This window comes from Drosophila guanche, unplaced genomic scaffold (genome assembly GCF_900245975.1).
Source record: "Drosophila guanche unplaced genomic scaffold, DGUA_6, whole genome shotgun sequence".
Taxonomy (NCBI): Eukaryota; Metazoa; Arthropoda; class Insecta; order Diptera; family Drosophilidae; genus Drosophila; species Drosophila guanche.
In genome coordinates this window covers 2,597,865-2,617,288 of record NW_022995752.1, presented here as the reverse complement: position 1 = coordinate 2,617,288, position 19,424 = coordinate 2,597,865, and the positions used below count along the sequence as shown (strand labels likewise).

Sequence of the window (19,424 nt, the reverse complement as noted above, 5' to 3'; positions counted from 1 at the left end):
CAGAGACAAAAAGAGAGAGAGCTGTGCAATAAACTGCAACATAAATTCTTATGCTAAATAATTGCTCACACAGAAAAAAGCTTGAAGTGAGGGGGGGAGGGGGGGACAGCGTGATCACTGTGAGAAGGCGGGGGACACTCGTTTGCCTACTGTTGTTGTTATTCTTGGAATATCACGCGGGGCTCTTGCCACCTCAGGGTCAACAACGTGTTGCACAGTGTATTCGCACTCCGTTTTGGGGATTGTATGTTTATATGTATTTTTGTGTGTGCGTATGTGTTGGGGTAATTCAAGTGCGTTTTCAATTACAGGTTCTTAAAAACGATGTCGTATTGTGTTTTTGTGTTGTTTTTAAATATACTTTTGTTGTACTCGTACTCGTATTAGTATGTTTTTATTTAACTCACTCTCACAAGGCCTTCACTTTATTTTTTTTTTTTTGTTTTGCACGTTTCTCCTTTGAAGACTCCTTTCACACACACTTGTTGTTGTTGTTCAGTGATTATACAACTTTCAAACACGTCCCTTTTGCGGGTACTTTCTATTTTGACAATTGGTGATGCTCAGGACTTGAATAACTCTTTATACTTGATGTGTTAATTGATGATTTATTCCCGGGGCACAGAATAAAACTTAGACACGATCAATCGCGTCGCACGTCGCGGTATTAATAACAAAACAAAAAGCTGTTCGTTTGAAGCCAGCACACGAGCACACGACACGTCTGTCCGGTTCAGCAATCGTCGTTGGAATCAGCGACCGAAGCGACAATAACTTCAGCACTGCCTCCACAAAAGAGAGGAGCACTGGGGAGCATAGCATGGGAGTAAATAAAGCTTTAGGAAGTTGGCCGAGACACGGCCTGGCGCTTATTGATTAAAGATCTGACCTAGGGCCTGACCTATCCACTGGCGTTTGTCAAAATGTCGAGATTTATGCGCGGCTGTGACCATGATAATGAAATCAAACACTTACCTCAGCCAAATCATTAGTATTCTGCAAGCGGGGGGGTCTTCTCTGCTCTACAACACACCACACTGATATCATGATATATTTATTCACTTCCGCGTCGTCGCGTTTTATATTTAGGCACATTTATTCACTCTTTTTCGCCTATTACTTCGCTCATTCGCGAAACTTAAAATATTTGCCGCTTTAATGTTGGTGTTGGAAAACGGTAGTTCAAGCCTCGTCCATAATATCGCTGGTTTTTCTCTACATATAAACTATATATCGTTTGAAAGGAAAAGTTGGCTATACAAGTTTAAAAAAATGCATTAACTGCATTTAAAACGACAAATGATTAGCAAATTTTTTTTTTAATTTTTTACATTCTGTTCATGGGGTCTCGCAAAACATTGTAATATTCAATTAAATGAGCTGAAGGTGTTCACCTGTCTAAATGGGGGGGCTTAAGTGGGCTAAGTTCCCTTTGCTTCTCGGCATATTTCCGAGGGTCTGTCGGTATAAATTTCTGCGGTCACACTCTGACCGTTTAGACTCACGAGAGGACTTCCCTGACAATTAATTCCCTAACCACAAAGCGCGCGCAGTAAATGATTTCAAAATAAATTATGTGATAACAAATTTATAATGTGAATATTGTGTGGCGCGGCACTACTATTTCATTGAACACATCTGAATGTTACAGCAACATAAAATATACTGAAAATTATATTTCAGTCTTACCTGTCAATATCAGCCAAACACGTTTATTTTCGATTTTTATTATTATAAATTTGTTTTAATTATTAATTTTAATTTTTTTAAATAGTAATCAGAAGAAAGAGTGATTTTCTTAATAAAAATAAAAAAATAAGATTAGTTTTGCATTTTTATTTTAAAAGTTGGAAATAAGAGTTATTCCGTAACTTTTATTTTATAAGTTGAAATAAGTTGATTATCCTTTCAACTGAGTGGTGTGTTATTATTAAGGTAGGCATGTTCCTGATCCTTCCATGTGATGCAACTCATGTACTTCAAGGACGAATATTAAGGAATTTACTATTTGCCTTGAAATTTTATTTTGAGCTTTCATAATTTGTTGGCAAATGTCAGTCATTGTGTTTCTGCAATTCTCAGGGTCTCTGCTGAAATTACTAATGACTAGGGTTGTCAAATATTAAAAAAATGTCATGGTTTCTTCATTCAAAACACGCACAGACTTGTTTACAGAACGAAAATCGTCCAACAGTACAGTATACCCTATTTATGTATTTAGATTCTGTGGTTAGTTACGTTTATCACGATATAAATATACTTTTACTTTGAAAAATATCGATATATTCATATTTTGATATATTTTCGACAACCCTACATTTGACCTATTTCAGCAGAATCGAAGAAAAAAAAACAATATTTTGCGAAAAAGAAACACGAAGATTGCGACAGCATTCGTTTTTATCAGTCACGGACAAAATAGTTTAAATTCGCGGACATTGCAGCAGATACAGACACATATTCCAGTGCAAACCAATGTGCGCAAAATGAAAGTAACAATCAAGTCATGGACGGGAGTTGCAACTTGGCGTTGGATAGCGAATGATGAGAATTGCGGTATTTGTCGCATGTCCTTCGAGAGCACTTGCCCAGAGTGTGCGCTGCCCGGTGACGATTGCCCCCTAGTGTGGGGTGTCTGCTCCCATTGTTTCCACATGCATTGCATTGTCAAGTGGCTCAACTTGCAACCATTGAACAAACAGTGTCCCATGTGCCGCCAAAGTTGGAAATTCAATATACACTAAGCTAAGAAAGGAATCGGGCGGAGGACACGAGAGAGAAACAAGCGCAAAGCTATAGCATAATACCAATACCAAGACGAAGACGAAGACGAAGACGAAGAAGAGTTCCAAATCGAAAACCCAACCAAATGATGGACAACAGCGATCCTCAACAGCATCCACAGCTTTCGCTGAGTGGTCTGCCTCCACTGCCAAAAAGTCTGAGCTCTGCCGCCGCCGCAGCTGCTGTAGCCACCGCCCCACATCAACAGCACCACACATCTACATCCCACTTGGCCTCGCCGGCGGCGAGTGTGGCCGCTTTAAGTGCCGCCGCTGGGGAACTCTATTTGGGTCCCTCCACATCGGCGGCAGCGGCCAGGAATCGCAGCTACAACGGTCATCATAGTCAGCGTCATGGCAGCCTCTCCTCCACCCAGGAGTCGCTCAGCGATAGGGAGTCGGTGCACAGTCGCGCCTCCTCCACACACAGTGCGGGTCCGGGTGTGGCATCCGGAAGTCAACAGCACACGCCCACCAACAGCTCGAGCAGCACCGGCGCCTCCTCGTCGACGATCGACAACCAATTGGCCATACTCCGGCGCGAAATGTACGGCCTGAGGCAGTTGGACTTGTCGCTGCTGTCGCAGTTGTGGGCCTTGAACGAGTCGATACAGGGATTTCGGGTATTTCTGCAGGAGCAGGATGCCATGTCGCCGCCTTCGCGATCGCGTACGCCCTCCGATGCCAACTCATTGTCCTCGGACGAGGATGATGGCTCCTACGCGCCTGTGGTGGGCCCGAAGCTGACGGATCCGCCGGTGCCCAGGGCCATGGCCTCGCCTGCGGCAAGTGGGGGGCTGCCCACCAAGCTGGCCACGGGATCGACCACATCCCATGCATCAACCAGCTCGACATCGGGGACATCAGGCTCCTCGTCGGCTGCTTCATCGATGGGCAAGCATCAGCAGTTGCAGCAACAGCAGCAACAGCAGGCGACGTCCCACTATCATCAAAGGCCGGCACCACCACCCGCACCACCTGCACAGCACAAGGCGCATCCTCAGCTGCCACGCATCCTGCAGCAACGCATGAGGCAGGCACCGCCACCACCACCACCGACAAGAGTCAAAGGTAGTGGAGGAGGTGGTGGTGGGGCGAGCAGCAGTAGCAGCAATCACAGCATTAGCAGCGTCACCCAACATCATGCCCATCCACATCCACACGCCCATCCTCATCCACACGCTCATCACTCGCGGCCAGTATGACAAAACCCGTTCTTGGACTAAACTGGAGTCCAAGAACACAACCGAAAGGCCGATGATGCATACATTTCGCAAAAAAGGGTCAATTAGACGGATGAAAATATCTTCAAGAGTCAATTCAAAATCCAAAAAGTAAAGGAACCCCACACACCACACACACACACACAGCTTGCCATTGCTCCTCCTACTCCTCCATTTCGTTTTTGATATTATAGCGAAACAAAAGGAAAAACAAAAGGAAAACCCAGAAGAAGAATCAAATAAACAAACAAAATAAAAATGTTTACAAATGAAGCGCGAGAACTTTTCAAACGTTTAATATTAAACAGAAATTGTATTCAATAATAATCTCTAAGTAGTAAAGGATAAGATCCTTAATATACATCTATTGTATTACTCGATTTGTATAAACCTAAACGTAACGCTTAACGCAAAAGAAATGAAAAAAACAAAGAATTTCCCGCATCGAATTCATAGGATCCTAGAACTGCTATTTATTTGTGTTTTTTGTTCGATTGCCTACAAAATACTAGCTAAAAAACTAAAACAAACAAAAAAACAAATCGTTCCAATTCCAATTAGCACTAACCAAAACTAAACTCTTGGCCTAAATATTTATATAGAGACGCGCGTGGATCTATGATTATCTATGATATGATTTGATAGCCCCTCCCCCCTGTCCCACTGTTAATTCTTAACGATTATACATATAATATAGTATATATTGTATCTGTATCTCAAGCAAAAAAAGAAAAGAAAATACCTAGCTGATCTTACTGTTAGTCCAATAATCCTATCATTAGAACACCCAACAAACATCCAAGGCATTTATATGTAAAGCTCAAGTATTGGAGCCCATTCTCCGAGCATTTGTACAGTGCGTTATGCGTCTATAAAGGCAGTTTCATTTACATACTCTATCATATCACCTATCCATTCAAATACTTGAAGTTTTATACCAAAAATCGACTGATTTCGAAATATTGAGTTGTTCGAGTGCATTTATCTGACAATTTTATTGATCCTTTAACTGCCTTTAGGTACACAAAACGCACTGTATACACACCTATTATACACATATATACAAATTTTACCATATAAAAGGTTTAGCAATACTATGGGGTTATTTCCTATAACGCATAAAACAAGAATCACGCGGGATTTACATATTTAATACCTAATCGAACAAAATTTTACAAATTTCCAATATTTATTGTTAGTTCTTAGCTTCTATGTTTTACCTAACAAAAAGAAAAACCAAAAAAATTCGACACTAAAAAATTGGAAAAACTATTTGGAAATCGGATAACAAACCACACTCACACATAACTTTTATTCGACTCACATTTTCTTTATTTTGTATTCATTATACAATTCTTAAGGAGACTAAAAATCAAAAAAGGAAAACAAATCGAAGGCAAACATCGGCTAATACTTAGCATACAAAGTATATACAACTGCAGCACAAAACGTGAAATTCCAATATTGAGTGTAGCCTTTGAATAGCTTTGCTTATGGGATATCTCGAGCGAGGGACTTTGACTTTAGGTGTACCATTTTGAACGTGCAAGAGAGTCCCCCATTCACCTGAGTGTTTATGATATATTTTGAGGCATTAGAAACAAAAGTACTTCAAAGAATACTCGTTTGTAATTATAGATATTTCATCTCAGAAATCAAAGCCTTACAATTATTCTGAAAATATCCTTTTAAAGTTAGATTTTACCTATTTCCTTTGGGAAACAATTTCTTACAATTATATTTGCCGACCACCCTACAAGCCAAGCTATTCAAAGGGTTTTCCTCATCCAATATACAACTTTGAGATGAACTTTTGAGTGAATGCCTACAAATGCTGTGTACAAAAAATGCAAGCATAATATCGAAAATTTACACTGAAATATGAAAGATATATACAACTTTGTGTCGAACAAGATAAATGATTTTTTACTTGCAAAATGAGATGACACGCACGACAACATAATTTATATATAAAATTGAATTCTTTGTTTTCCGAATGCAACAAGAGATGGAAACGGATAGATAGCATGAGTAGAGAGGTAGAGGACGATGTTGATGATGATGCTGATGATGAATGATATCGTTATAAAGTGTATTATGTAATGGCTAATTGATTAGTAATGGAAACGAAAGAAAAACGATACGAACGAATCGATACAATAAATATCAATTTAAATATCAATCGGATTGCTGTCATATATAATTAATTACAACAGCTGATTTGCTTGTCAAGTCTAAAGATCTTAAGTTCTAAGTGCTAAACTGGCCGCAGCAGTCGGAGGGAATCTCTGCAAGGATACAGACACATTATAGAAACAATCAAAAAGGAACTCTCACAACTTACTGTTCGTCTCGCCCCAGCCCAAGGGTACGCCCAGTCGACTGTTTTCCTGCTTGAGCCATTGGTAGAGCGGATCAAAATACTCCAAAAGGGCGGACGTGTCCATTTCCGTTTCGCCTGTAAACTCCTGCAGGACAACCTTCCAGTGCAGCGAGCTGCCGTGCGACAGGAACTTGCTTAATGCACGTCCCGCCTCCTTGCTGCCAAAGATGTCGCAATTGTCCAGGGTGCGGCGACTGTCGTTGGGCGCATACTGTCCGGCCAGGCTGCAGAGAGCCTTGTGGAACTGGAACTGAAAGATGTGGGCGGCAAAGTAGCGCAGATACTCGACGTCCGCATCGATGTGGTACTTGGCCGGCGGATCAAAGTCCTTGTCCGTACGTGGCACAGGCGGCTCAACGCCACCGTATTCGGATCTCATTTGCCAGAAGCCGCAGTTCCATTGCGGTTCCTCGATTTCGTTGCGGAATACAGCATAGCGATATTTGTCCATGGTATAGCCAAAGGGCAGGAACACAATCTTCGAGAGAGCCTGCTTGAACAGCTCGTTGATGCGACTCTTCTCGTCCAGTCGCCCATTTTCGGTCAGGCCAATGGTCTTCAAATGTTTAGCCGACATCACCGACAAGGCAATGACATCGCCAACAGCCTCGTGGAAGCCGGGATTGGGTGCACCCCGGAAGACAGCCGGCTGCTGCTCATACTGCAGATAGTACTGGATGTGTCCCAGCTCATGGTGTACCACAAAGAAGTAGTGCATGTCCACCTCTGTGCACATTTTGATCCGCACATCGCTGTCCTGATAAAAGTCCCAGGCGGAGGCGTGACAAACCACCTGACGATCGTCGGGTCGGGTAAGCAAACTCAGATTCCAGAAGCTTGGCGGCAAGGCACGCATGCCCAAGGACTGGAAGTACTGGTCGCCCAGCTCAAATAGCTTCTGCACCGTGTAGTTCTGTTGCACCATCGAGGCTTTGATGTCCACAAAGGGTTTCTCCGGATACGGCGTAAAGAGATCAATGACCTCGTTCCACGACTGGCCCCACATGTTGCCCAGCAGATGCATGGGTATGTTGCCCTCTGCGGGTACCACATCCTCACCGTAATGCTGACGCAGTCGGTACCGCACATAGCCATGGATCTGCCTGTAGAAGGGTAGCAGCTGCTTGAAACTCGCATCCAACTGTCGCTCAAAGTCGGCATCCTCATAGAACTGCACCCAGTAATCGGCATACGAGCGATGATCTATATAAATAGAATTTAAGAGGTCAGACGGCAGGTTATCGGGCGGGCGGGCCGAACACTCACCATTTAGACGGGCCGCCTTGCGTGTGAGGCGCACGTACTCGGCAAAGTTCTCTTTCTGTGTGGTACCAGCCTTGTCGTGCCATTCGCGCCAGTACCAGGCCAGCTCGGCAGGATCCCGGCTATTCGAGAGACGCTCCTGAATGTGCGGCTCCAGCGACAGCGAGCAGTCGCTGCGATTGGTATAAGAGCACACATTAGTGGTGGCATAATTTGACTGCATCGAGCTGATGGCATTTTGCAGGGCCAGATAATCGTCAGGGTCGAGGGCAGATGCTCCCATCTTGGACAGGTGGAGTGCCTGCCTGCGTACGTCTGCATCCTCGGACTGTGTGTAGTCGGAGGACTTGATTTTTTCGGCCAGCTGCTTATTTTGTACAGCGTTCCGCGCATAGACAGCAATCATGGCCTGGCGATTCTCATCAGTCACATTGGTGTTGTAGGTGTAGCTGGCTAAGTATTCCTCGTGGTAGCGCTGGCGCAGCAACTCATTTTCACGCTCAAAGAAGAGACGCGCATCCAGGGTGGAGGCTGAACAGCTATTACCCTCAGCCAGCGCTTCAGGCTGCTGAGAAACGAATCAAAATATTATAAGGTGGTAGACAACGGCGTCCTCTATGGAGTGCTTTAACTTACCCACGCTGCAAAGACCAGTAGATGGGACAAAACCCAAATCACTAGCATTTTGGCCATTTTAACCCAATGTCCACTGCTTTTTTTGCGTAAATCCACTGCCCCCTGCTTCTCGTGGCGGGAACTATGCTGTTCACTGCTTCTTTTGGCGCAATTCCTTTGCTAATTTGGCGGTATCCACTGCTCTTCTGACGGGAGTTCACTTTTCACAGCTTTTCTTGGCGGCAATCCACTGTCCACTGCTTCGCTGGGGCAAATGAACTGTTTCGACTGCTGCTTTGTGGCCGCCAGTGCCAGCACAAAACAGGGGCTCTGTCTTATCAATCGAAGCCTGCTACTTTGCACTTTGAATTTATTATACAAATAATTAATTATTATAACTTACCTAACACAGAGAACAACAAGTCCAGAGATAGCTCTATGTTTCTTCTGCCTCCAGCTGCGGGGAGCGTTTAAATATTTGAACCCACCGGGAACTGCTTTTATTACTGTATTCAATGCACATTCACACAGACACACACACACAGACGCACGCATGCAGTGCATGCTTGATATCGATATTATTTTCTTTGAGAAATGCATACACAGTTTCGCATTCATTCACAATCTTGGGTTTAAGGTGAGCGTGAGCCGAAATATTACACCTGGCCGACAATCTGGCTTTGTTGTTTGTTGCTCTTTTTGTTCCCGGCAAATTATCCACTGATTGAGCTGCATTGCCGCCAGGTGGTGCTCTGCTTTCAGAGAAGGTATCGCTTAACTGTAAACGGACGTCACATGCACCGAATCCAAGGATTTAATTAACAATTAACAGATGTCTGCTTGTCTTTTATTTATTTATACCAACAATAAGTGAAATAAAAACGAGGGAAAATTGTACACTTCAATCAGGAACAAAAAATATATGTATGTGCATCAAGTCATGGTCCTTGGAATTAGTAAATAGGAAAACTAGCGTCCACACTGCTTGTCCAAGCATGGAGTCCACCAACCAGATCCCGAACGGAATGTGCTGGAAATCGATTGCTAACATGCTGAACAGCGATTTGTGAATCGTTGCCACGCCTACAGAGCAGAATAATGGGTAACTCCTTGTCCTCCAGCTGCTTGGCGAAGCGTTTAAGGTAGCTGTCGTCCAGGATTTCACTCAGTGGCACGTTGATGGACTGGGGCAGCTGGCAAATCTCAAACTCTGCCGGCGGCCGCACATCAATCAGCAGATGTGGCTGCGTCTGTAGATTCTGATGGTATTCCTTGACCTCCAGCCGCTGTTCCGGCTCCAGTAGGTCCAGGGGATTGTCTTTGTCAGTAGCATGCATTCCGCAAAACATTTCGTAGTCGATTAGTTCCGTGATCAGCGGCTGGGCAGAGCACACGTGACAGTTGGGACGTTTGGTGCGTATGCGGATGTTGCGGAACATGCAGCTGCTTCCATCGAAGATGAGTAGACGGCCGGACATCACATCGCCCAAGCCGATGATGACCTTAATTGCCTCCAGGGCCTGCATGGCGCCAATGATTCCTGTGACGGCGCCCAGAACGCCGCCATCGCCGCAATTGGTGACCGCTTCGGGTGGCGGAGGTACCGGATAGATGCAGCGGTAGCAAGGTCCCTGCCCATAGCCATATACGGTCAGTTGTCCATCCATCTTGAGCGCACTGCCAGAGACCAGAGGCTTGCGCAGCATCACACACGCATCGTTGAGCAGGTACCGCGTGGCCACATTGTCACTGCAGTCCAGAACCACGTCATACGGCCGTACTATGTGCATCGCATTTATGCTGTTGATCACCCTCGAGTGGCAGCGAATCTGACAGTGCGAATTAAGTTCGAGCAGCGCAATCCTTGCCGACTCTGCCTTGGACATACCGCAGCGCTGCTCCGAGTGCAGGATCTGTCGATGTAGATTGCTGCGTTCCACATCGTCGTAGTCGATAAGGCCCAGGTGCCCGCATCCTGCTGAGACCAGGTACTGTGCGGCCGGACATCCCAATCCTCCCATACCCACAATCAGCACGGAGCTGTTCTTCAGCTTCAACTGGCCCTGCACTCCAAAGTCCTGCAGTATCAGCTGTCGGCTGTATCGGGCTATGTCATCGTTGGTGAGTTGGGTCTGTGGTGTGGTCGAGGACGAATCCTCCGCTCCATCGCTATCATCGCCGGCGGTTATCGCTTCCTCCAGTTCGCGTAGACATTGCTCCTTCCTGTTGAGGGTGACCCGCAGCTCCGCAATATCCCTCTTCAGCTTGACCCGCTCGCTTTGCAGTACCTCGGAGTCGATCATTAATTCAAATTAATAACAAAAACAAGTGCGAATATTAAAAATTTCTCCCACAGTCAGCTGATGCTCGATATAAGCTATCGGTGATTACCGGTAAACTCGATGGGCTGCTTATCGATTTGCAACAGCTGTTCCACTGCTTTGTATTTTTTTCTTGCGAAGTTTCGAAGTCTGTTTACAATTATCTAATCATAAATTAAATGAAAGCAATGTCCTGGCTTAGTGGTACAATTCAAAAGCTATGCAGGGCCACGCTCCTGTCGGCAGGCAGCAATCCCCTGCCTGCGATCTCCTCCACATCCACCACGGTGCGACAACTTTCGCATGCCGAGCGACGAGCACGCGGTCCCACAGTGCGCCGGTATGGCTACAAGGACAAGATCTTCAAGAGTGGCCTGCTACCCCATTTGGACAACGGACAGAAGCTGCCCATGCCCCTCTACCGGCCGAAGAACGCCTGGTCAGAGAAGCGCGCTCTGTTCGGCCAGAATGATTACATCGACATTCTGGGCAACGATCGACTGCATCCGGTGCGGGTGATGTACTCGGTGCCGTCCTGGCTGCGCGGTGTCTCTGGCAACGAGTACCAGGTGCTGCTGCGCAAGCGAAGTCTGCTGGAGAAGACCAAATACCCGATTGCTCGGCCCACCAAGTGGCGGGACATGCAGAAGCGCATTATCTATCTGTACAAATTCCTCAATCGCAAGACCAAGACCGGCTTCTCCAAGCAGTAGCGTGGAACGTAATAAAGTGTTTTGTTAATTTGATATTGTTAGCATTTTGCTTGTTTATTTTAAGAGTATGCGCGCCTCCTCCCCATCGATCATTATCTTCTGGCCATTGTACAGACAAAACTCACGCTTCACGTGCGCAAAGAGCAGGTCTGTGATGAGGAATATCTGACCCGTCGAGAAGGCCAGCGTGGCGCCAAAATAAAAGTTGGCATTGGCCGATCCCGCGTAGATCCACAAATGCCATAGGGCGCCCATCATGGACAGAGTAACCATGAAGAACGTGAAGACCACGAAGCCATGGGCCATGTACTTCCAGCAACGTTTCCAGAGCGGCAGCAATGCTAGGTAGAATCCCACATCCCCGAGGCTTGGATATGCACGAAACACTGCCATGAGCGCCACCAGCACGGTGGCCAGCAGCAAAGGCTCCTTGCGCAGCTTCAGACTGAGCGGCACCAGGTACAGAACTGTGGCATTCAGCTGGAATGTGATTAGGAACATGGTGCGGAAATGCTCGAACATTTCGGTAAAGAAATACCAAAATAGTCCAATATTTGGCTGCAGATCGCGGAAATAAAAGCTGCCAAAGGAAGAGCACATTACAGAGGAGGGATGCTATGAAGGCATCTATCAATCTTCACTCACATAAATCCCAGTGTTCCATCCAGGAAGCTCCAGCTGTGCAGCACCAAATAGCTGGCTGTCGCTATGATAACACATGCAATGGCAAAGAGCACCGATAGCATGACGCCACCAATGAGTGAGCGACGTGCAAAGACCAAGAGCAGCGGTGCCATCAGCACAATTGGATAGAGACTGCGCACAGTCTCAAAGGCCAACAGAACGATGCACGGTAGCAGCAGCCCTTTCGTGAGGAAGTACAGGAACAGAGCCAGAAACAGATTGCTCAGCACGGTCGACGTCAGGCCAATGCAGCTCAGCACAGTCAGTGGATTGAATAGATATGCAATCAGCACGAGCTCCGGTATATCGTAGTTGTCGTCGTCGTTGTACTGCAGCTGCTCGGTGTCTTTGGCATAATTCTTGCGTTCCAGGCGCTGCTTCTGCAGCTTTTGCTTCACAAAACGTACGCTCAGGTTGTAGAGTAGCGCCCCCGTCAACAGATCGAGCAGTATGTAGATTAATGGCAGCCACTGGGGAAAGTTTAGGAACAGCCCGGACAACGCTTTCAGCACCAGGGGGCTCTCATGCACAAGGTCGCCACTGTACGGGTCAATTCCTTGGTCCAGCAGGTAGATGCCTTCCTTCACTACATAGATAATAGATAATTACAATATGAATACATATGGTTTTAAAGGATTACTCACTCCGCTTTTGGGAATTTAAAGGTGTAGCAAACTCCACCCGATCGCTGATAAGCGACGCCAGCGGTGTACGCACGAAGTAGAAGCGCACGGCTCCACCCAGCAGTAGAAGTTTATAGAATTTTGCATCCATATTGCTCGTTTGATTCTTCTGGAGATCCTAATTAATGGAATGCGGCATTATTTTTCCAAAATAAAATTCAGTTTTCCGGGAATCGAAGCGGCGGCGACAGCTGTTACTAAGGATGGTCGATATCTATCGATCAGTTACAGTTTTGGAGTGGGTGCAACCTTTTCTTAAACACACCTTGTTGCATTTTATGTTCAAATTTGACTTAAAAATTAAGATTGCCAGTTCACAAATCTACATTGAAATCTTTACTGGTAGAGTAAATGAAATGAATTTTGATAATTTAGGCCACTAACCAAATAGTATAGTATATATTTGGTTAGTGTTTAGGTGCAGCTAAAGATGGCAAAAAACCATGCCGCTACATATCGATAGGCATTCGACTGTGCCAGTCGATACTTGCTCGTTTTGTTGTGGAACTGTTTGTTGCACTTGCCTCGCATTTACAATTTTTGCAATTTAATATATAAAATCACCCACAATATGATTGGAACCAAGAAGAAAACAAAAAAGGCAAATGTCTTTAAGGAAATAGCGGACAACTTCGAGCAGCTGACCAAGAATCCAGAGCGTTTTCTCAAGTTTGTTTTCGTCCAAGGCGCGCACGTGTTTGCTTCAGTGGAAATCTAAACAATTTTTCTTCTAGGCCGCAGCCGGATCAGATTAGTGCCATCGAACAGCTCATACAGCAAACCTACAGCGTAAGCATCAGCGGAGATGTAGAGAATAAGAAGGACCTGCTGCCCGAATTGGTGCTGGAGCATATGGACGAGGAACAGATTTGGCAGCAGCTTGAAATACGCAACGAGCTGGTGTTCCCGCAACTGCTGGAGAAGACTGCCAAGCTGATGGCCATGAAGGAGAAGCACTTGGGCATCGAGTTGGACGATGACGAGGAGGAGGATGAACAACTAGCGGCCGAGTCTGATGAGGATGAACCCGCTCAGGAGGCTCCTGACTCTGATTTTGATGTGTCTGGCAGTGATGCCGAGGACCTGCCTAAGAAATCCAAACCCAAATCAGTTAGTCAGACAAAGAAGAGCGGCAAGCGTGTGCGCAGTTCTGTGGTGGATGACACATTCTTCAAGCTGGACGAAATGAAGGAGTTCCTGGAGCAGGAGGACGCCAAGGAGATGCGAAAGCAAAAAAGTAAAAACAGCGTGGAGGAGGACGCAGATGCCATCGACTACTATGCGGATGATTTCGGTGTGGGCGACGAGGAAGACGAGGATGATGTCAATGTGAATTATGCGGACTTCTTCGAGGTGGATGAGGAGCTGGAGCGGGAGGCGCAAAAGTTAAACAAACAGATAAAAGGCAAGCAGAGGGATTACTTCAATGAAAACGAAGATGAGGCAGAGGAGGATATAGTACCAGAGGAAGAGGATGAAGACGAGAATGAAGAGAATGAGGAAGCAAATGACGACCAAGAGGATGCACCCAGTGAAATTGACGAATCCGAATTTGTGGCTAAAAGTGGCATTGAACCCGCCAGTGATTCAGAATCTGGCAGCGACAAGGAAGATAACGATAACGAGGAGGAGGAGGAGGACGACGACCAAGAAGAGGCCACACCTGCAGTCCAGTCCTCCAATGAGCTGCGTGAGGCGCGTCTGTTCCAGCGCATACGCGACTATGAGGACATTGTGCTCGGCGAGAAGCCCTGGCAGCTGAAGGGTGAGGTGCAGGCGGCCAATCGGCCACAGAACTCGCTGCTGGAGGAGATTCTAGACTTTGAATCCACCACAAGACCCACGGCACCGCTCACAGAGGAGGATAATCGCTCCATCGAGGATATCATAATGCAGCGCATACGCGACAAGGCCTGGGACGATGTGGTGCGCACCGTGCGCGTGGATAACACGCCGCAGGAGTACCGCAAGCAGCTGGTGCTCGACCAGGAGAAGTCCAAGCAATCCTTGGCCCAAATCTACGAGAAGCAATACCAGCAGGAGCTGGAGAAACTCGACCCGAACAAGGATGACGACAATGCCGGACCTGAGCCCAAGGAGCATCAGGAGATCAAGCGAATGATGCGCTCGCTCTTCCTCAAGCTCGATGCCCTGTCCAACTTCCATTTCACACCAAAACCAGTGGCGCCGGAAATCAAGATTGTCACCAACACGCCGGCGGTGCACATGGAGGAGGTGGCGCCCCTGGCCGTCAGCGATGCCAAGCTGCTGGCCCCCGAGGAGGTGTTCCGTGGACCCAAGCACGCCCCGCTGGGCAAGACGGAGCGCACACGCACCGACAAGAATCGCGAGCGGCGCAAGAAGAAGCAAAAGCAGCGGGCCATCAATGCGGTGCTCGAGACGCGCGACCTGCAGCGAGCCAAGGAGGGCAAGGCGCCCACGAAACGCGAGGCAGACGCCAAGCTCCTGAAGACCATCACCAAGAGTCGCAATGTGCAAAAGGTAAGTGGACATAAGGCGCCACAGTTGAGTTTCCCTATACGAATTTGTGCTGCCCTCTTTGCAGATCACCGCCAGCACCAACGATCAGGGCGCTCTGAAATCCTCAAAGGCATTCTTCAACAAGCTGCAGGACACGACTGCCACGGCGGCGAGCGGCGCTGGGAGCAAACGTCCCAAGAAGGATCCGGCCAAAGCGAATGCCAAAAAACTCAAGCTCTAATTCTGTACATTTTAAGACTACTTTTTCTTTGCCAACTGCTAATGGCATTTGCCTGTGACGTCCAGTCCTCCAGTCACGTGCCAGCAAATGGCCAATTCACACACCACACACCACGCACGCCCACACGCCCCCCCACAGGGGATGCGCCTTGTTAAAAGGATAACTTTGGCATATCTCTGAGCGAAGAGCCCTAATTTGGGGCACCATGGGAGCTGCCATGCGAAAGCATTTTGTCCGGCTCCCTCTGTGTGCCGTGTGGGTGTTGCGTGTGACTGATCCAAGGACATTTGATGGCGAGGCAGGACGATTAGACACGCGTGTAATGTCCACAATTGGATTATTTTTAGAATAATTTACCTAAAATAAACTGTGTGCTATTTAAATAGAAAGGAAACTCAAGAATTTCGAAGTTTGGTGCATTAAAGTTTTTTTTTTTTTTTTTTTTTGAGGTTTTAAGTTACCGCTCTACCCTTAGGTAGAGGGGAATTATTTGGCCACCCGCCTTTCAAGGGGGAAATCGCCACGTCGTAATATGTAACTTGGTTACAGCTTTGCTCCAATACTTACCTGGCGTAGAGGTTATTTTCCCCGTCCGAATTTATTTGAAACATATCAAGTTTGTCTACGAAAGCAAAAAAAATGTAGTGATGCATTAAAGTTTTAAATTAAGTCATAATTGGACGGTTTACAAAAACTGCGCTCAATTATAGCACCAACCTCATACAAGTCGTGCTCAGTGCTAGTATATTTAATTAATTCCTTGGTATTTTTGTGAGCATCAGTGGGTATATTTTTAAGGGTCATGCCGTATATTTGATCGATAAATCCGCGGTCACACTCACCAATCGCACGTGTTGCATTTAAAAAGAATTGTTTTTCTCCTCAAAAAACACAATTAATTGACAACGCAAAGATGGTTAAAGTACAAAAACCACAGCCAAAGTCGCTGAGCAAAAGCGCCAATATTGAGGGCGTGGCCAGGAAAAAGAAAACCACGGAAAAGGGCAAGTTGACCAAAGCAGCCGTTCTGGAAGTAGCGGTAAAAAATGCGGCGCCGAAAAAACTAGAAGTCGTTGAAAAACCCAAAAAAGAACAGAAGAAGCCTGCTGGGAAAGAGAAACAGCAAAAGGCCACTAAGAGGCCGTTGGTAATGGCTCCTCCAGAGTCGCCGGTTGCATCGCCGGTCGTTGTAAAAAAGTCAAAGGGAAAGGCCGCTGCCGCCCCCATTCCTGCGACTCCTGTCGCCAAAAAGCCGCTGATTTTGGCGCCATCTCCTTCGCCCGCTAAACCAGCGACTGCCAAAAAGGAAAAGAAAGGCAAACTGGCTCCTGTTGAGGCTCCTAGAAAGGTGGCCAAGAAATCAGTTGTAGAGGAAGCACCTGCAAAGAAGCAAGCACCTTCTAAGAAGGCTGCTGTGTCTGCATCTGCAGCCAGTGCGAAGAAATCAGGCAATAAAGCGGATTCAGCTCCAGCAAAGAAGGCAGTAGAAACACCAGCTCTAGCTCCGACTGCAGCGAAGAAAGATAACAAGAAAGCAGCTCCAGCTAAGAAAACACCGGCAGCTCCTGCCAAGCAAACACCTGAGGTTCCAGTCAAGAAAACATCTGAAGCTCCAGCCAAGAAAGCAGAGCCAGCCAAAAAAGTTGCAGCAGCAAAGAAAGCAGTGGAGTCACCGGTCAAGGCAGCAGCTCCTGCCAAGAAAGCAGCTCCAGCCAAGAAAATCTTGGACTCTCCAGTCAAGACAGCAGCTCCAGCCAAGAAAGTAGCTCCAGCCAAGAAAGTAGCTTCAGCCAAGAAGGCAGCTCCTGGCAAGAAACCAGTTGAAGCTCCAGCTAAAAAGTCTGACAAGGTAGCCAAACAAACAGCACAGGTTGTGTCTGAAGTAGCTGAAGCCAAACCAGCAGCAGCATCGCTGCAGAAGAAGACGAAGCCAGTCAAAAAACTCTACAAGCCAGACAAGTCGCCGAAAAGTAAGAAGGCAGCCAAGAAGAATGTGGAAGGAACAAAGGGAAAGTCCAACAAAAAGGTCAAGAAGTCCAAGAAGCCGCCCGTCAAGTTGCAGTTCGAGGTGAAGCCCTTCGATGAGCAAAAGTTCCATGATATTGTCTCCGAATCTAATGTGCTGAAGGTGTGCCAGGCCCTCAAGACCCAAGCGGCCGAAGAGGTGGCCAAGAAGAAGTCAACATCGATCTTCAGCGACTACCGCTACACACTGCAAGTGTGCAGCTACAAGATACCCAGCTGCCCCAAGCGTGTGGTCAAGCTGGGACTGAAGCACTCCCTTGTGGGCAGCGACGATGATGTGGCCATCATTGTGACTGACTTGCAGCGTGGTGCCAAGTTTGATTTTGAGCCCACCAAGGCCCACTACGAGGATCTGTTCCGGGAGATTGGCATCGAGCAGCGTCTGACTGTGGTGCCATTCAATCAGCTGCGCAACGATGTGAACAGCTTTGAGGCCAAGCGCAAGTTCCTCAACACCTATGACTACTTTATGTGCGACGGCAAGTTATCGGGACAGGCCAGTTCGTATCTGGGCAAGGTAAAGTCTGGCTCTTGTCAGTCCCGCTTGATTTATTTAATTTTTCTTTATTTTTCACAGTTTACCCAGAAGCCGCGCAATGTTCTGCATCCGGTGCGTCTAAGCAAGGACAATGCACAGCTGCAGAAGGAGATATCGCGTGCTCTGTGCCGCACTGCCTTCAGGCAACTCAGCAAGGGTGATCTCACCTCCGTACCCGTGGGCAACCACGAGCACAGTGCCGAGCAGCTGGCGGAGAATATTCTGCTGGTGACAAAGCAACTGGAGACTGTCTTTCCTGGGGGCCTGGCCAACATTCGTTCGCTGTATGTCAAAATCGATATTGTCGGCACCTCGGCCCTGCCCCTGTACATCAGCATGTGTGCCGCACCAGCGGACACTCCGTATGTGGTCGGACCACGTGAGCAGCGCATGCTGAAGCTGAAGAAGCAGGCCAATGAGGTGCTGTCTCGTTTTGCCCTTACCAAGGATGCCGAGTTCGTAAAGTTGACTTGGCAACAGGTGAAGCGCAAGGCAGAGATTCGCGAAGAGAAAGCGGCTCTCTTGGCAGCCGATGCGAATGGTACTGCCGCTCCTTCTAAGGACAACGATGGTGAGGACACTGCTGTGCCCACAAAGAAGGCTCGCAAAGAGTCGACGAGCGAGGCGGCCAAGAATGAGGCTGAATCGGATGAAGATGAAGTTGAGGAGGATGATGAGAATGAGCATGCTGAAGGTGACGACAACGACGACGATGAGGAAGATGAGAATGATGAAGATGATGACGACGACGACGATGAAGATGATGATGATAATGAGAGTGAGGAGGACGATGAAGATGATGACGACGACGATGATGATGAGTAAACGTGCCCTCGTGGCAAATTTACTTTCCTTTAGTCGTAATGCTTGGATACCCACCCCCTCCCAGCCAACAATTTCTACTCAATTTTCGTATTGAAAATGTTTGGAACAGTTTTAAGGAATAAACGAATTGTTTTTAAGATAACCAATTTAGGTGCCACTAACTATTTTTTGTTTGTTTTGGTATTTTACAGAATCTTTTTTCCAGTAATATCAATCACAATTCGTAAAATTCCATCGCCACCTTGTATATTTTCAGTAAGTATATTTTCAGAATATCTTGAGGATAATACACGAAATCCTTCGTCTCGTAATCCTCCCTTGATCAGTATTAACATACACAAACCGAAGTGATTCGGCAATTTTTGGTTGCTTACCATTATAATATTTGCATTCAATTATAATCCCATTAATATTAGGATATCTTTCTAAACGGGCAACAGGTGACAGCCATTCCGCTCATCTTGGCATCAATATAATATTTAATTGGTTGATTTTTGTTACTTGTCAGCGGATTGTTGTTTATTTTCTCCCTGTTCTATCCCTCTGCAGCTCGGAAACTATATTCTCCAACTCGTTCAGTCGTTGCATTAGTTTTTTTACTTTTGAGGAATTTTTCTCTATCTAGAAGTTTTGTAGTTGGTTACCT

The 19,424-nt window shown here is 46.6% G+C and overlaps 8 protein-coding genes across 10 annotated transcripts; 5 read left to right on the top strand and 3 right to left on the bottom strand.

Moving 5' to 3' along the window:
- Positions 1-2,300: 2,300 nt before the first annotated feature.
- Positions 2,301-2,774, top strand: LOC117588093 (anaphase-promoting complex subunit 11). The gene has a single exon (XM_034279164.1). It carries the CDS (start codon positions 2,487-2,489, stop codon positions 2,742-2,744), a length of 258 nt encoding a protein of 85 aa, XP_034135055.1. The 5' UTR covers positions 2,301-2,486; the 3' UTR covers positions 2,745-2,774.
- Positions 2,775-2,832: 58 nt separating this feature from the next.
- On the top strand, positions 2,833-4,919 carry LOC117588091 (flocculation protein FLO11). The gene has a single exon (XM_034279162.1). It carries the CDS (start codon positions 2,870-2,872, stop codon positions 3,986-3,988), a length of 1,119 nt encoding a protein of 372 aa, XP_034135053.1. The 5' UTR covers positions 2,833-2,869; the 3' UTR covers positions 3,989-4,919.
- Positions 4,920-6,062: 1,143 nt separating this feature from the next.
- LOC117588087 (angiotensin-converting enzyme-related protein) lies at positions 6,063-8,804 on the bottom strand. 3 transcript variants are annotated; one of them, XM_034279157.1, is made up of 6 exons: positions 8,671-8,804; positions 8,486-8,616; positions 8,289-8,366; positions 7,656-8,220; positions 6,351-7,592; positions 6,063-6,294 (listed from the first exon to the last, which is right to left on the bottom strand). In XM_034279157.1, exons 3-6 carry the CDS (start codon positions 8,343-8,345, stop codon positions 6,257-6,259), a joined length of 1,902 nt encoding a protein of 633 aa, XP_034135048.1. In that variant the 5' UTR covers positions 8,346-8,366; positions 8,486-8,616; positions 8,671-8,804; the 3' UTR covers positions 6,063-6,256. The 3 variants fall into 3 exon arrangements, with proteins under 3 accessions (XP_034135048.1, XP_034135049.1, XP_034135047.1); XM_034279158.1 differs by having other exon boundaries at positions 7,656-8,217; positions 8,289-8,616; XM_034279156.1 differs by having other exon boundaries at positions 8,289-8,619; positions 8,671-8,790.
- Positions 8,805-9,102: 298 nt separating this feature from the next.
- LOC117588089 (adenylyltransferase and sulfurtransferase MOCS3-2) lies at positions 9,103-10,618 on the bottom strand. Its single transcript, XM_034279159.1, has one exon. It carries the CDS (start codon positions 10,568-10,570, stop codon positions 9,221-9,223), a length of 1,350 nt encoding a protein of 449 aa, XP_034135050.1. The 5' UTR covers positions 10,571-10,618; the 3' UTR covers positions 9,103-9,220.
- An 86-nt stretch (positions 10,619-10,704) lies between these two features.
- Positions 10,705-11,342, top strand: LOC117588092 (39S ribosomal protein L51, mitochondrial). Its single transcript, XM_034279163.1, has one exon. The coding sequence runs from the start codon at positions 10,768-10,770 to the stop codon at positions 11,299-11,301; it is 534 nt and encodes a 177-aa protein (XP_034135054.1). The 5' UTR covers positions 10,705-10,767; the 3' UTR covers positions 11,302-11,342.
- LOC117588090 (phosphatidylinositol glycan anchor biosynthesis class U protein) lies at positions 11,319-12,866 on the bottom strand. Its single transcript, XM_034279160.1, has 3 exons — positions 12,630-12,866; positions 11,947-12,571; positions 11,319-11,881 (listed from the first exon to the last, which is right to left on the bottom strand). Exons 1-3 carry the CDS (start codon positions 12,757-12,759, stop codon positions 11,356-11,358), a joined length of 1,281 nt encoding a protein of 426 aa, XP_034135051.1. The 5' UTR covers positions 12,760-12,866; the 3' UTR covers positions 11,319-11,355.
- A 289-nt stretch (positions 12,867-13,155) lies between these two features.
- On the top strand, positions 13,156-15,792 carry LOC117588086 (U3 small nucleolar ribonucleoprotein protein MPP10). The gene is made up of 3 exons (XM_034279155.1): positions 13,156-13,337; positions 13,403-15,170; positions 15,235-15,792. Exons 1-3 carry the CDS (start codon positions 13,240-13,242, stop codon positions 15,388-15,390), a joined length of 2,022 nt encoding a protein of 673 aa, XP_034135046.1. The 5' UTR covers positions 13,156-13,239; the 3' UTR covers positions 15,391-15,792.
- Positions 15,793-16,203: 411 nt separating this feature from the next.
- LOC117587793 (ribosomal L1 domain-containing protein CG13096) lies at positions 16,204-18,939 on the top strand. The gene is made up of 2 exons (XM_034278739.1): positions 16,204-17,932; positions 17,993-18,939. The coding sequence occupies exons 1-2, from the start codon at positions 16,304-16,306 to the stop codon at positions 18,776-18,778; spliced, it is 2,415 nt and encodes an 804-aa protein (XP_034134630.1). The 5' UTR covers positions 16,204-16,303; the 3' UTR covers positions 18,779-18,939.
- Positions 18,940-19,424: the final 485 nt, after the last annotated feature.